Source organism: Amyelois transitella, chromosome 26 (assembly GCF_032362555.1).
Source record: "Amyelois transitella isolate CPQ chromosome 26, ilAmyTran1.1, whole genome shotgun sequence".
Lineage (NCBI taxonomy): Eukaryota > Metazoa > Arthropoda > Insecta > Lepidoptera > Pyralidae > Amyelois > Amyelois transitella.
Window position 1 is genome coordinate 416,811 of NC_083529.1, and position 12,386 is coordinate 429,196.

At 36.8% G+C, this 12,386-nt stretch overlaps 1 protein-coding gene across 1 annotated transcript in view; it reads right to left on the reverse strand.

Moving 5' to 3' along the window:
- LOC106131717 (uncharacterized) overlaps window positions 1-12,386 on the reverse strand; it is a 102,876-nt gene that overhangs the window by 88,756 nt on the left and 1,734 nt on the right. Inside the window, exons 3-7 of the mRNA XM_060951883.1 lie at window positions 9,407-9,498; window positions 5,400-5,494; window positions 4,596-4,719; window positions 3,587-3,796; window positions 2,840-3,010 (exon numbers count right to left, since the gene is read on the reverse strand). Of these exons, the coding sequence (XP_060807866.1) occupies window positions 2,840-3,010; window positions 3,587-3,796; window positions 4,596-4,719; window positions 5,400-5,494; window positions 9,407-9,498 (692 nt within the window). The remainder of the gene's footprint in view (window positions 1-2,839; window positions 3,011-3,586; window positions 3,797-4,595; window positions 4,720-5,399; window positions 5,495-9,406; window positions 9,499-12,386) is intronic.

Below are 12,386 nucleotides of genomic sequence, written 5' to 3' on the forward strand. Positions count from 1 at the left end.
GTAAGAATATGACGCGCTCAACCAATAGTCTTTTAGTTGTTAAGCCGCTACATTTATCACACATATACGATTAAAACTTTAAGTCACGACACGAGTCTTTGTTTGTTTGTTTGTTTATTTATATAAAATACTAGCTTTTACCCGCAGCTTCGCCCGCGTTGCATCCGGAAACAGTTTTTTCTCCATATTAGAATGGGATTGGAATAATTTGTTATGAGAGTATAAAATTGGTTGTTCCGTGTGGTTCCCGGCACCAATACAAAAAAGAATAGGACCACTCCATCTCTTTCCTATGGATGTCGTAAAAGGTGACTAAGGGATAGTTTTATAAACTTGGGATTCTTTTTTAGGCGATGGGCTAGCAACTTGACACTATTTGAATCTCAATTCTATCATTAAGCTAAATAGCTGAACGTGGCCATTCAGTCTTTTCAAGACTATTGGCTCTGTCTAACTCGCAAGAGATATAGACGTGACCATATGTACCTATGTACGATGTATGTATGTAAATTGAGAATTATTTTAGTACGCTGCTATACACAACATTGTTTGTTCTTCCATTTGGTGCCAAAATAAACAAATTTTGTGGATTGATACACGCGAACAGGCGACATATACATGGGCAGCCATGGGAAAAACATGGCTTTTCCAGATGCACTCCCGCAACTTGCAATGTATGCCCTTGGGCTTTGTTAATTGTTATGGCAAAACTTAGGTTTATGGGAAACTGTACCCATTTAAATTGAAAAGGAAAATCAGTGGGGATTATTGGAATTCGAGGTATCATTACACTTTCCCCTTTACCTACACCTGTTAAAATAGTGGCGCCAATTATATTTTGCCCTAATTGAATTACCCTAAGCCTAGTTCCATTGCATAAACGGGGAGCATCTAAATTTCGCATCAGCATGATAGGTACACCTACCTTTAAATTTATCTTATGCGATGGAACACCTGAAAGTTCAAGCGAGTTCAAAAACTCAGCTGGGTACGAAGTGCTCTGTTCTGGTTCGATGATTGTGTCAATGGACAAATATAGTTTTGATTCACTTTGAATCTCATTTAAAATATTGACATTGACTATGTTCACAATGTCGTAAATTCTGTTGCAGATCCGGATAAACTTTGACAATGAGCTCCTCCACATTTTCTACCAAATTGCAGAAATCCTGAGTGAGGGAAATGTAACCTTCACTGTCTGTATGCATTAGTCCATCGCCAATTTTTATTAGATTACCTGCATAATGTCTCGCATCTGCGTCATTATAGAGGTGTATCTCACATTCGTTGTAAGACTAAATTTTTAACTGCTGGCCATAATCTGGACGATTTTAGATAGGCTTTGTTTTCTTCTGCCGGTGTACCCCTTTGGATCACTGGCAAAGTCTGCCTAAAGTCACCTGCAAGCAAAACTACCATTCCTCCCATAATATCTGTACTGTCTCTTAAATCCTGAAGAGTCCTGTTTAAGGCCTCTACAGCTTTTTTATTAGCCATCGTGCTTTCATCCCACACTAAAAGCTTACATTGTTTCAGCATTATACCGCGTGAGCTGTATTTGCTGAAATTGTAGATAGGGGATTCTTCCTGTGAAATTTTAATACAGAATGTGCAGTGCGGCCGCCATTAAGTAATGTGGCGTCGATGCCAGAAGAAGCAACAGCAACAGCAATTTTTTGGTATTTTCTAATGGACGCTAATAAAAGATTTAATAAAAAGGTTTTCCAGTGCCTCCTGGAGCATCGAGAAAAAAGAGTGCACCATTTCCTGATTCGATTTGATTTAACACTCGTTGATAAATTTGACTCTGTTCTGGAAGTAGTTGAGGGACTAACTCGTTGACTTGCTGTTGTAATACTGTAATATCATAGTTCCCGAACTATATCGTCATCTAAGTCAATTTCATATACTCTTTGTGGGCTTACCATTCCAAAATCTTGTAGTTTCTTTCCCGACATTGCTATAACCTTGTTTTCAATTTTAATCAGTGCTTCATTATAAATGTGGTCATTAAAACTGATATCTGTATGTGTCTGCTGTAATCGTCGTAAAGCAAGCGCCATCTATTGATTATGTTGCAAAGTCATAATCTGACATTCTGCCAAATTGTATCTCCATTGATTTAAAATTCACTCCGCGCATTTAGCGCCATCTAGTGATTATGTTGCAAAGTTATAAATTCTTAGCAGACGTCTTCAAGTCATAATCTGACATTCTGCCAAATTGTATCTCCATTGATTCAAAATTCACTCCGCGCATTTAGCGCCATCTAGTGATTATGTTGCAAAGTTATAAATTCTTAGCAGACGTCTTCAAGTCATAATCTGACATTCTGCCAAATTGTATCTCCATTGATTCAAAATTCACTCCGCGCATTTAGCGCCATCTAGTGATTATGTTGCAAAGTTATAAATTCTTAGCAGACGTCTCCAAGTCGTAATCTGTCATTCTGCCAAATTGTATCTCCATTGATTCGAAATTCACTCCGCGCATTTAGCGCCACCTATGTAAGAGAGCAAAGGTTTTTCGCTAATCCCACGGGAACGATAGTTTATTTCAGAATAAAAGGTACCCTATGTCCTTCTCCATACTCTGAACTATATATATCCGAAATTTCAAGAAGATTGGTTGTGTAGATAACGCGTGAAAAGAAAACAAACAAACAAACAAACAAACTTACTTTCGCATTTATAATATTAGTATGATATGATAGTATTTATTATAAAATATAGTATCGCTGAGTTAGTATCTCGTAACACAAGTCTCGAACTTACTTCGAGGCTAACTCAATCTGTGGAATTTGTCCCTTAGGTATATATTAAAAAAAACATCTACTCACCTCCAACAATTCATCTCCGACTCTATACAAGCCCAGTTTAGCCACGGGTCCATTGGGTGCTATCGCCCTGATGTAATGGCGAGCTTGCACCTCCTTACCCCCCACCACCCTGACGGTACCCTCGAGAGAGATACCTAATCCGCTGTCCTTCTCTTTCATTATTGTGCCGACCTGGAAAGAGAGAGTAAGTGTATTTTTGAACCCGATTTCAAATGCCTGTATCTGAACCCGAATACCTTCTCAGGGGAGACATGACCTAGACAAACCAGGTTCAGAAAAAGCCCAATGCAATACCTTGCCTTGTTATTATTATACACGTACTAACAATTTATTTTATACTAGTTGTTGCATACGACTTCATTTTGAACTATCTTTGCCATTTCCATACAGAACAATCCCATTATTATTATACTAATATTATAAATCTGAAGAGTTTGTTTGTTTGAACGCGCTAATCTCAAAAACTACTGGTTCGAATTGAAAAATTATTTTTGTGTTGAATAGACCATTTATCGAGGAAGGTCTATATTACATCACGCTGCGACTATTAGGAGCGAAGAAATAATGGAAAATATGAAAAATAAAACAGGGTAAATTATTAATTCTTGATGCCCAAAATAACTATTCCACGCGGACGAAGTCTCAGGCACAGCTAGTTTTCCAAATGAAAACTAATTAAGAGTCACAAAAAACGTAACAATACTGCTACAACGCACAGATTTATATATGTATTTTTAAAACACTAACAATAATATCAAACTCGTGCTGATTCCCCGGCCAGTCCTGATCCTTGGACAATGCATCCCGCCATTTATCCTGGATCCTCCTCTCCCTCTGAGGAGTTTCGTCCACCCTGCCGATGACGATCTCCGCCTCCTCAGATGGGGAGGTTGGGGAGGGGAGATGCGGCTGGATCTCTGAGTCGGCTTCAACTTCTATAACTGTTGATTCGTCGTACTGGAACAAATGACGTAGTTTATAATTCCGATTGGGATTGTAAATATAACATTTATACATATAGTCACGTCTATATCCCTTGCGGAGTAAACAGAGCCAACAGTCTTGAAACCACTGATAGACCAAGTTCAGTTTTTTGGCTTGATGATAGAATTGTGATTCAAATAATGGCAGGTTGCTTGCCCATCGCGTAAAAGAAGAATCCCAAGTTAGTAAGCCTATCCCTTAGTCGCCTTTTACGACATCCATGGGAAAGAAATGGAGTGGTCCCATTCTTTTTTTTATTGGTGCCGGGAACCACAGGGCACCGTCTGTATATACAATTTTTACCATAATTAGTTGAACTAAAATTCTTATTGGTTTAATACATATTGTCTTTATTCCTTGCGGGGAAGACAGTCTTTTGTAGACTTGTTGTCTACAAAAGATAAAAGGGCCATGAAACTTAAAATTGGTTTGTATGTAATTTTAAAACAATGTTAACTACTTATATTGAAACTAAATAGGAACTTTAAATAACAAAAATTGTTACTCTATTATTATATATTCCATCATTAAGCCATACACTTGAACGTGACCTTTCAATCTTTTCAAGACTGTTGGCTCTGTCTACCCCGCAAGGGATATAGACGTGATTATATGTATGTATGTATGTGACCTTTTAATCTTTTCGAGACTGTCGGCCCTGCCGAACCCGTAAGAGATAAAGACGTTATATATGTGACGTATTTTTTTGGTACGTTATTGTAATTCTACCTGCAATTGTGACAGTAAATACAATTGAAGTGAGTTATCTCACCACACTGAAGCTGTATTTCGCTAAAGACGTGACCGAAGGGCTGGGCGGTGCTACGGGCTCCCGGCGGCCATCTTGAGCTGCCAACGCACGCTGAAGCTTCTCAAACCCCGCTCCCCTGAGGTATCTAAAGAAAAATATTAAATAATGTGAGTAACTTTAAGTGCCGTGTGGTTCCCGACACCAATCTATAGTAATATTATAAAGCTAAGTTTGTTTGTTTGAACGCGCTAATCTCAGGAACTACTTGTTCGAATTGAAAAATTCTTTTTTCGTTGAATAGACCATTTATCGAGGAAGACTTACGGCTACATAATATCACGGTGCAACTATAAGGAGCAAAGAAATAATGGAAAATGTGAAAAAAACTATTCCACGCGGACGAAGTCACAGCACAGCTAGTAGAAAAAATAAAAGGACCACTCTATCCCTTTCCATGGACGTCGTAAAAGGCGACTAAGGGATAGGCTTGCATACTTGTGATTCTTTTTTTAGGCAATGGGCTAGCAACCTGTCACTATTTGGATCTCAATTCCATCATTAAGCCGAGCAGCTAAACGTTCAGTTCGGCCATTCAGTCTTTTCGGGACTATTGGCTCTGTCTACCCTGTAAGGGATATAGACGTAACTGTATGTATGTAAGTATGTTCCCTCACTTAAAAATATAATTTGATTGTCGAGCGGTCACTACTTCGAGCGTCGTCGAGTAATAAATTCTTCTGGATCACTCACCTCAGCGCTCGAGTAATAAATTCTTCTGAATCACTCACCTCAGCGCTCGAGTAATAAATCTTCTGGATCACTCACCTCAACGCTTTCAGTCTGACCACAGGTCCTTTGGCATCTCTAAGAAGCGCCACAGCTCTGTGGTTCGTCACCCCATGTAGGGAGACTCCGTCAACCTGAAGACAATACATACATACATACATACATATATATAATTCAAATTCAAAGTCAAACATTTTATTCATTATAATAGGATTCTTCATATCACTTAATAATTGTCATATCTTTTGGTTTTACAACATTGGTTGACGTCAAATTGTATTATAATTAATATTCACGTCTATTCCCATGCGGGGTAGACAGAGCCAACAGTCTTAAAAAGGCAGATTCTACATTCTCATACACCTGCGCATTGTGCTGATATAATTATACGAGTACTTAGGTATACCAAAGCCATGCAGCTGTGCGTAGCCTTTCGATCTTTTCAAAACTTTGGCCCTGTCTGCCCCGCAAAGGATATACGTGAAAATATGTATATATGTTTTATGTTCCTAACGACATGGGTACCTGTTAATATTTTTATGTTATTGTCTCAAATGAGGTCGACTTAAAATGGCGAGCATTCCCGTGACTGCAGATAACATGCAAGGTCGCATTGAAGTATTGAGGCGCCTTTCAGTCGGGCAATTAACTGAGAAATATTATGCTTTCCACATTTCTGTACTTATTAGTCAACTGTCGTTGAATAGTTTATTGGTTTGGTTGATAAGTGGAAAGAGGTAGTCTCTGCCTACCCCTCCGGGAAAGAGGCGTGATTTTATGTATGTATGTACATATGTATGTGTGGTTGATTAAAGCTGATTGTTTTAAATGACAATTTTAATGATAGTGATAAATTGAATGTGATAATTGATAATTGAAAGTGCTGTGTGGTTAACGCCACAAATATAAAAAGTAATAGGGCCACGCCATCTTTTAACATGGATGTCGTAAAAGGCGAGTAAGGGATAGGCTTATGAACTTGGGATTCTTCTTATAGGCGATGGGCTAGCAACCTGTCACTATTTGAATCTCAATTCTATCAGCTGAACGTGACCTCTGAATCTCTAGAATGATAATTGAATGACATGAGTGCACATCATGTACCTTTGTGTGTGTGTATGTGTTTGTAACTTTTTAACGTTCGTAAAAGGCGACTAAGGGATAGACTTACAAACTTGGGATTCTTTTTTAGTCGATGGGCCAGCAACCTGTCACTAGTTGAATCTCAATTCTATCATTAAGCCAAATAGCTTAACGTGGCCATTCAGTCTTTCAAGACTGTTGGCTCTGTCTACCCCGCAAGGGATATAGACGTGACCATATGTATGTATGTAACACAAAAAGTTCTGAATGGACTTCGATGAAATTTCGTACTCGGTTACTTACGAGTATAATATAACCTTAAATTTAGGACGGACGAAGTCGCGGTCACCAGCTGCTACTTTATAAAGCATCAATATCATAATCGAGACAGTCAATGAACTTATTGCTTATAAATGGACAAACCCGTCGCTTCAGTATTCAGCATTACTTATGCATGCCGCGACGCTCCAGTTTCACAAATATACAGACACAAATGGAAAGTTACCATTTTTATTAAGTATATGTTTTAGCGCGCGATCTCCAATTTTCAAAAAAAAACCTCTATTAAACAGAATGTTTTTTTTATATTTTTTGTGACATTACCAAATATAAACAGAAAAACCATAAAAAATTGTAAAAAAGTACCTACTTTTATTTTTACCATTTTTTTAAAGTTTTTTCTGATTATATTTGGTGGTTGTTTTTTTTTTAATTATAGATACTTCATCTCTTTCCCATGGATATCTTAAACGTTAATATAGCACGTCGGCGCAAATTAATTCTACTATTTTGTAACACAATCAATAATTAATATAAAATTATTTTATAGCTAGGATAAGTAGACAATGTACAGCTGAATCTGAAGTTTAACAAGTGTGTTAGAGAGCTAAGCATTGAGCACTAATAAACTCTCACAAAATCAGAAATATAAGATTTCGCGCGGAAGAATTTCCATATAGTTATAATACATTTCAACAATAATGTACGAATAACGCCTATGTTCTAGAGTTGACAAAGACTAGTTTCCACTGGCAAGCAACAAATATAGACAAATTAATTAAACGAATTTGTCACGCTCACTCATTTACGACGGTAGCGTGTCACCGGTCACAAAGCACGTCGGTGCGAATTAATTCCGCTGTTTCCGCCTCATTCGCTCGCAACTCGCATCGCAGCGTGACAATGTAGTTGGTCGCTTGTTAGTCTTGTAACACAATACACTACAGCAGTAAATCTACCTGGTGTTTCTGTTTCATACGGCCGGGAATTGGGTAACTTAAATATATTATATAGTGTAATAAACTGGGTATAATTTATACGGATGAATTTGTGTTACTTTAGTAATACAAATATAGAGATATGCAGGTATAATGTATTTTCATGTGACGTTGGATATCTCGTGCTCTGTTTTCTAAAATTCGAATTTCAGGGAATTTTTGATCACTTCACTATCACCATATTCATGTATAAAATAATGTTATAATATTTTCCGCTCAAACAATTAAATTATTACAGTTGATTGCCAGTCCATTAGATATATGTATATACATACATACATACATATTGTCACGTCTTTATCCCTTGCGGGGTAGACAGAGCCAACAGTCTTGAAAAGACTGAATGGCCACGTTCAGCTATTTGGCTTTATGATAGAATTAAGATTCAAATAGTGACAGGTTGCTAGCCCATCGCCTAAAAAAAAGAATCCCAATTTTGTAAGCCTATCCCTTAGTCGCCTTTTACGTCATCCATGGGAAAGAGATGGAGTGGTCCTATTCTTTTTTCATTGGTGCCGGGAACCACACGGCACATGTATATTTATGTCTATATCCCGCAAGACATAAAAAAGCAAAGCCAAAAGTCATGAAAAGACTAATCTAATATCATTAAGCCAAACAGCTGAACATGACCTATGTTTACTAGACAGTAATCATATTAGTGTAATTGAGATAGTTGTTTAGAAAAAAAGTAGAATCACGCTATCTGTCTCTCTTTTTTGATTGATTATGATAACTGATTCAAGAGTAAGGTTTAAATTTAAATAATAAACATATCACATTAGCATTGCACTCGTGCAAAACCTAGGTGTGGTTTGCTAATTGGAAATAATTTCAGGAAACACTTAAAGGGCAATGGCATATTTCTTCGGTCTTATTTGTAGAATAAGAATCGAATAGCACATTTGTGGAATGATTAAAAGAAATCCAAGTTTAATAACAAGACAAAGACCATTGTCTATTATTAAAGAGAGTACTACTTGTATAATAAGTACAAAAACCGCGGCTTAAATGAATAGAATTTTAAGGGCGTGCCTCATTAGCATTCAGTGGCAAAACAAAGTTGCTTGCGATTTACGTCGGCTGCGTGTTAATAAACACGGCGATGGAGTAAACTGCAGAATGACGCCTATCAAAATGAACTGTGAAAAGCAGATGTTTTCTCTTGAATTTTAATTTACGCTTGCTTATTTTTCTTATGCCGTGTTGTTCCTGACACGCTAATCAGGTCACTTGTTTTGTGTTTTCACACAGTTTTGGCATCTTTCCTTGAGAAATGCGTGATGCGCCGAAGGTACAGGTTCCCATCCCAGCTCAACTATGTACCAATGACTATTTTCGAAGTTATGTACATTAGTTTGAAAACTAAACGATGCTCTTACGACGAGAGAATCGAAAGGAAACCTGCACATTCAGGCATTTGGATGTGTAACCATGATCGATCCAATACGGGTTAAGTTTACCTGAAAACGTTGCGAAGATCGTTTCGTATATAAACCTGACTCACCCAATCTAAGATCCATGGTCAAAGACATACCATACTCCTCTTCTGAGTGATGAGGACGCAACTGGGACTAAAGCTAGGAGGTAGAAGGCAATCTTTAACTTGTCATTTTGTATATCACGCACAAAAGAGCCTGTAAACAACACGTAACAACATGACTTCTATTCTAGGATGATTCTTACCTCAACAATCCTGTCATTGACTTGTATCTTGCCACAGAGATCAGCAGAGCTGCCTTCACTGATGCTCTTGACGAATATACCACTCAGCTCCTCTGTGAACAACCGCATCATTTTAGATATACTCGTAATGTAGATGCGATTGGGCCGTGCAGTTTCCGGCACTAATAAAAAAAAAATAATAGGATTCTCCGTCTCATTAATGATAGAATTGAGATTCAAATAGTGACGGGTTGCTAGCCCATCGCCTAAAAAAGAATCACAAGTTTGTAAGCCTATCCCTTAGTCGCCTTTTACGACATCCATGGGAAAGAGATGTAGTGGTTCTATTCTTTTTTGTATTAGTGCCGGGAACCACACGGCACAAGAAGCTAATACGCTAATAAGCTAATACGGCGATAGAAGCTAATACTTAAATATACATATGTATATAGCTAACCGTACTAGATTAAGCTTAAGTGTAATTCTGTCATGTCGAGCATTTAACTGAAACCGTCAAAAGTTAAGTGATTTTCAAAGATTTTGCGCTGACCGTACTGGGCTCAGAAGGCCGTGGGGTGTTCTAAAATTAACCTGAGCTCAATTTTCGTCTCGTTTTAGATACATAGACATAAATTTAAATAGACACGTCAGGTTACAGTTTTCCGCATTTGGCTAAGGAAACTTTTTGTTATCTACGTATTTTCAATTTTTCTTCGTAAGTAAAACTGTATTTGAACCAACTAAATGTCAACTTTTTAATACATGCATACATTTAGTCAAGTCTATATCCCTTATGGGCTAGAGACAGCCAACAGTCTCGAAAAGACTAATAGGCCACGTTCAGCTGTTTGGCTTGATAATAGAATTGAGATTTAAATAGCGACAGGTTGTTAGCCCATCGCCTAAAAGAAGAATCCCAAGTTTATAAGCATATCCCTTAGTCGCCTTTTACGACATCCATGGGAAAAAGAAAGAGTGATTCTATTATTTTTTTTAGTGATTTATGAAAAATTTTATTTATAAAATACTTCATCATTTCGTTTTCAAATCGTGACGTGATAATTAATCCTTAAGGTCATTGCGTTTCAAGTTTTTTTAACACAACTTTTAATCAAGATGTTCTTTAATTTAGATTTTGTGTTTTATTTTTTTTCGTGTGACGCTGGAAAAAGCTGTTACAAAAATCTACATCATGAAATCCTAATCTACAATGGCGAAAACAAATCTATCTGAAATGTTTTCGGAGAATTCTGGCAATAGCTGTGACATGTCTAAACTTGGTGACCTCACAACTTGTTCTGTCTGGCATCACCCTAATTTCCAACTACTATTCGCTATTACTTGGCACTGTTTCACTAGAATTGATAAATTATTCTGAGCTTCTTTTGACGGCCTGCGTAACACAGCGGTAGTACGCTTGTCTGTGACACCGGGGGTCCTGGGTTCGAATCCTGGCCAGGGTATGATGAGAAAATAACTTTTCTGATTGGCCTGGGTCTTGGATGTTTATCTATAGAAATATTAATTGTAAAATATAGTATCATTGAGTTAGTATCTCGTAACACAAGTCTCGAACTTACTTCAAGGCTAACTCAATCAGTGTAATTTGTCCCGTTTATATTTATTTATATTCTTTGGATATAAAATATATATATATATATATATATATATATATATATATATATATATATATATGTATATATATATATATATATATTGAAATAGCTTTTGTCAGCGTGGAATTAACGCCATCTACAAAAGAATATTGGCTTCTATCATGGAAACTGTAGTTTTATCCGGGATGAAAAGTACCCTATATATTTCTTCAAATTATTAATTTATTAATACGAAATTTTAAGAAGATTGGTTCTGTAGATAACGCTTGAAGAGACAACAAACAAACAAACTTATTTTCGCATTTATATAATTAGTTAGGACTGCCTGTTACGCGCGACTTCAACCATTGTAATGTTAATAAATTTTAACTTTTAATGTTATTTCAGTGTTTAAGCCATATCACTAATATCAATGAAAAGTTTCAAGAAAATTCGTTCAGTAGTTTTTATGTTAAATAGTTACAAACACACACACATCCTCACAAACTTTCGCTTTTATTATATTATTAGCGAGGACAATAGGATTACATCCGGCTTGCTTTTTGCTAATGTATTTGTCAATTTAAAAAAAAACTGTATAAAAGAGAATACTGACTCACTGATTGACTGACATATCAACGCACAACCCAAATCCAAAAACGAATAAATGATTATGATTATTCCCGGGGTTCTAGTTTGGCATATAAGTCACATTATGTGGTCCTTGTATATTCACTAAAATAGGATTTCCCGAAATCCCCGCGAGAACGGCAACAAACGGGAATTTTCTTTTACGCGAGCGAAGTCGCGTGCGTACTCTATTCGTCTTACAAACATCTTAGGTCATAACACATTATGCCAAATATTTTGCTACACATTTCAAAAGAAAGATACTTATTTATGTAACTCAGAATCTTATTACCATTACAAAAAGCCATTTCAAAGACGATCGGATCAGTGGGATTCGTATATACGTTGGTGGACCGTTTCTACACCGGATTACAGAAATAAGGAGATATGTCTGTGATATTATTATGATCATGTCTATATCCCTTGCGAGGTAGACAAAGCCAACAGTAATTTCAAGGGTGATAGGCATGTTTCCATAGTTCTGTTTCATGTTTATTTTGATTCAGATGTTTGGCATAGAATTGAGATTCAAATAGTGCCATAGCTTATAGCCTGAAAATAGAATCACAACTTCATAAACCTTTCCCTTAGACGCCTTTTACGACACCCATGGGAAAGAAATGCAGTGATACTATTCTTTTTTCTATTGGTGCCGGGAACCACACGGCACAATTACCATAATCAGGCCTATGTATATAGGTTTTAAATTGAACACATGCTGTGATTAAAGATACAGAGAAAAAAATAATCAGATGATCTAAAATCGAAAGACACAT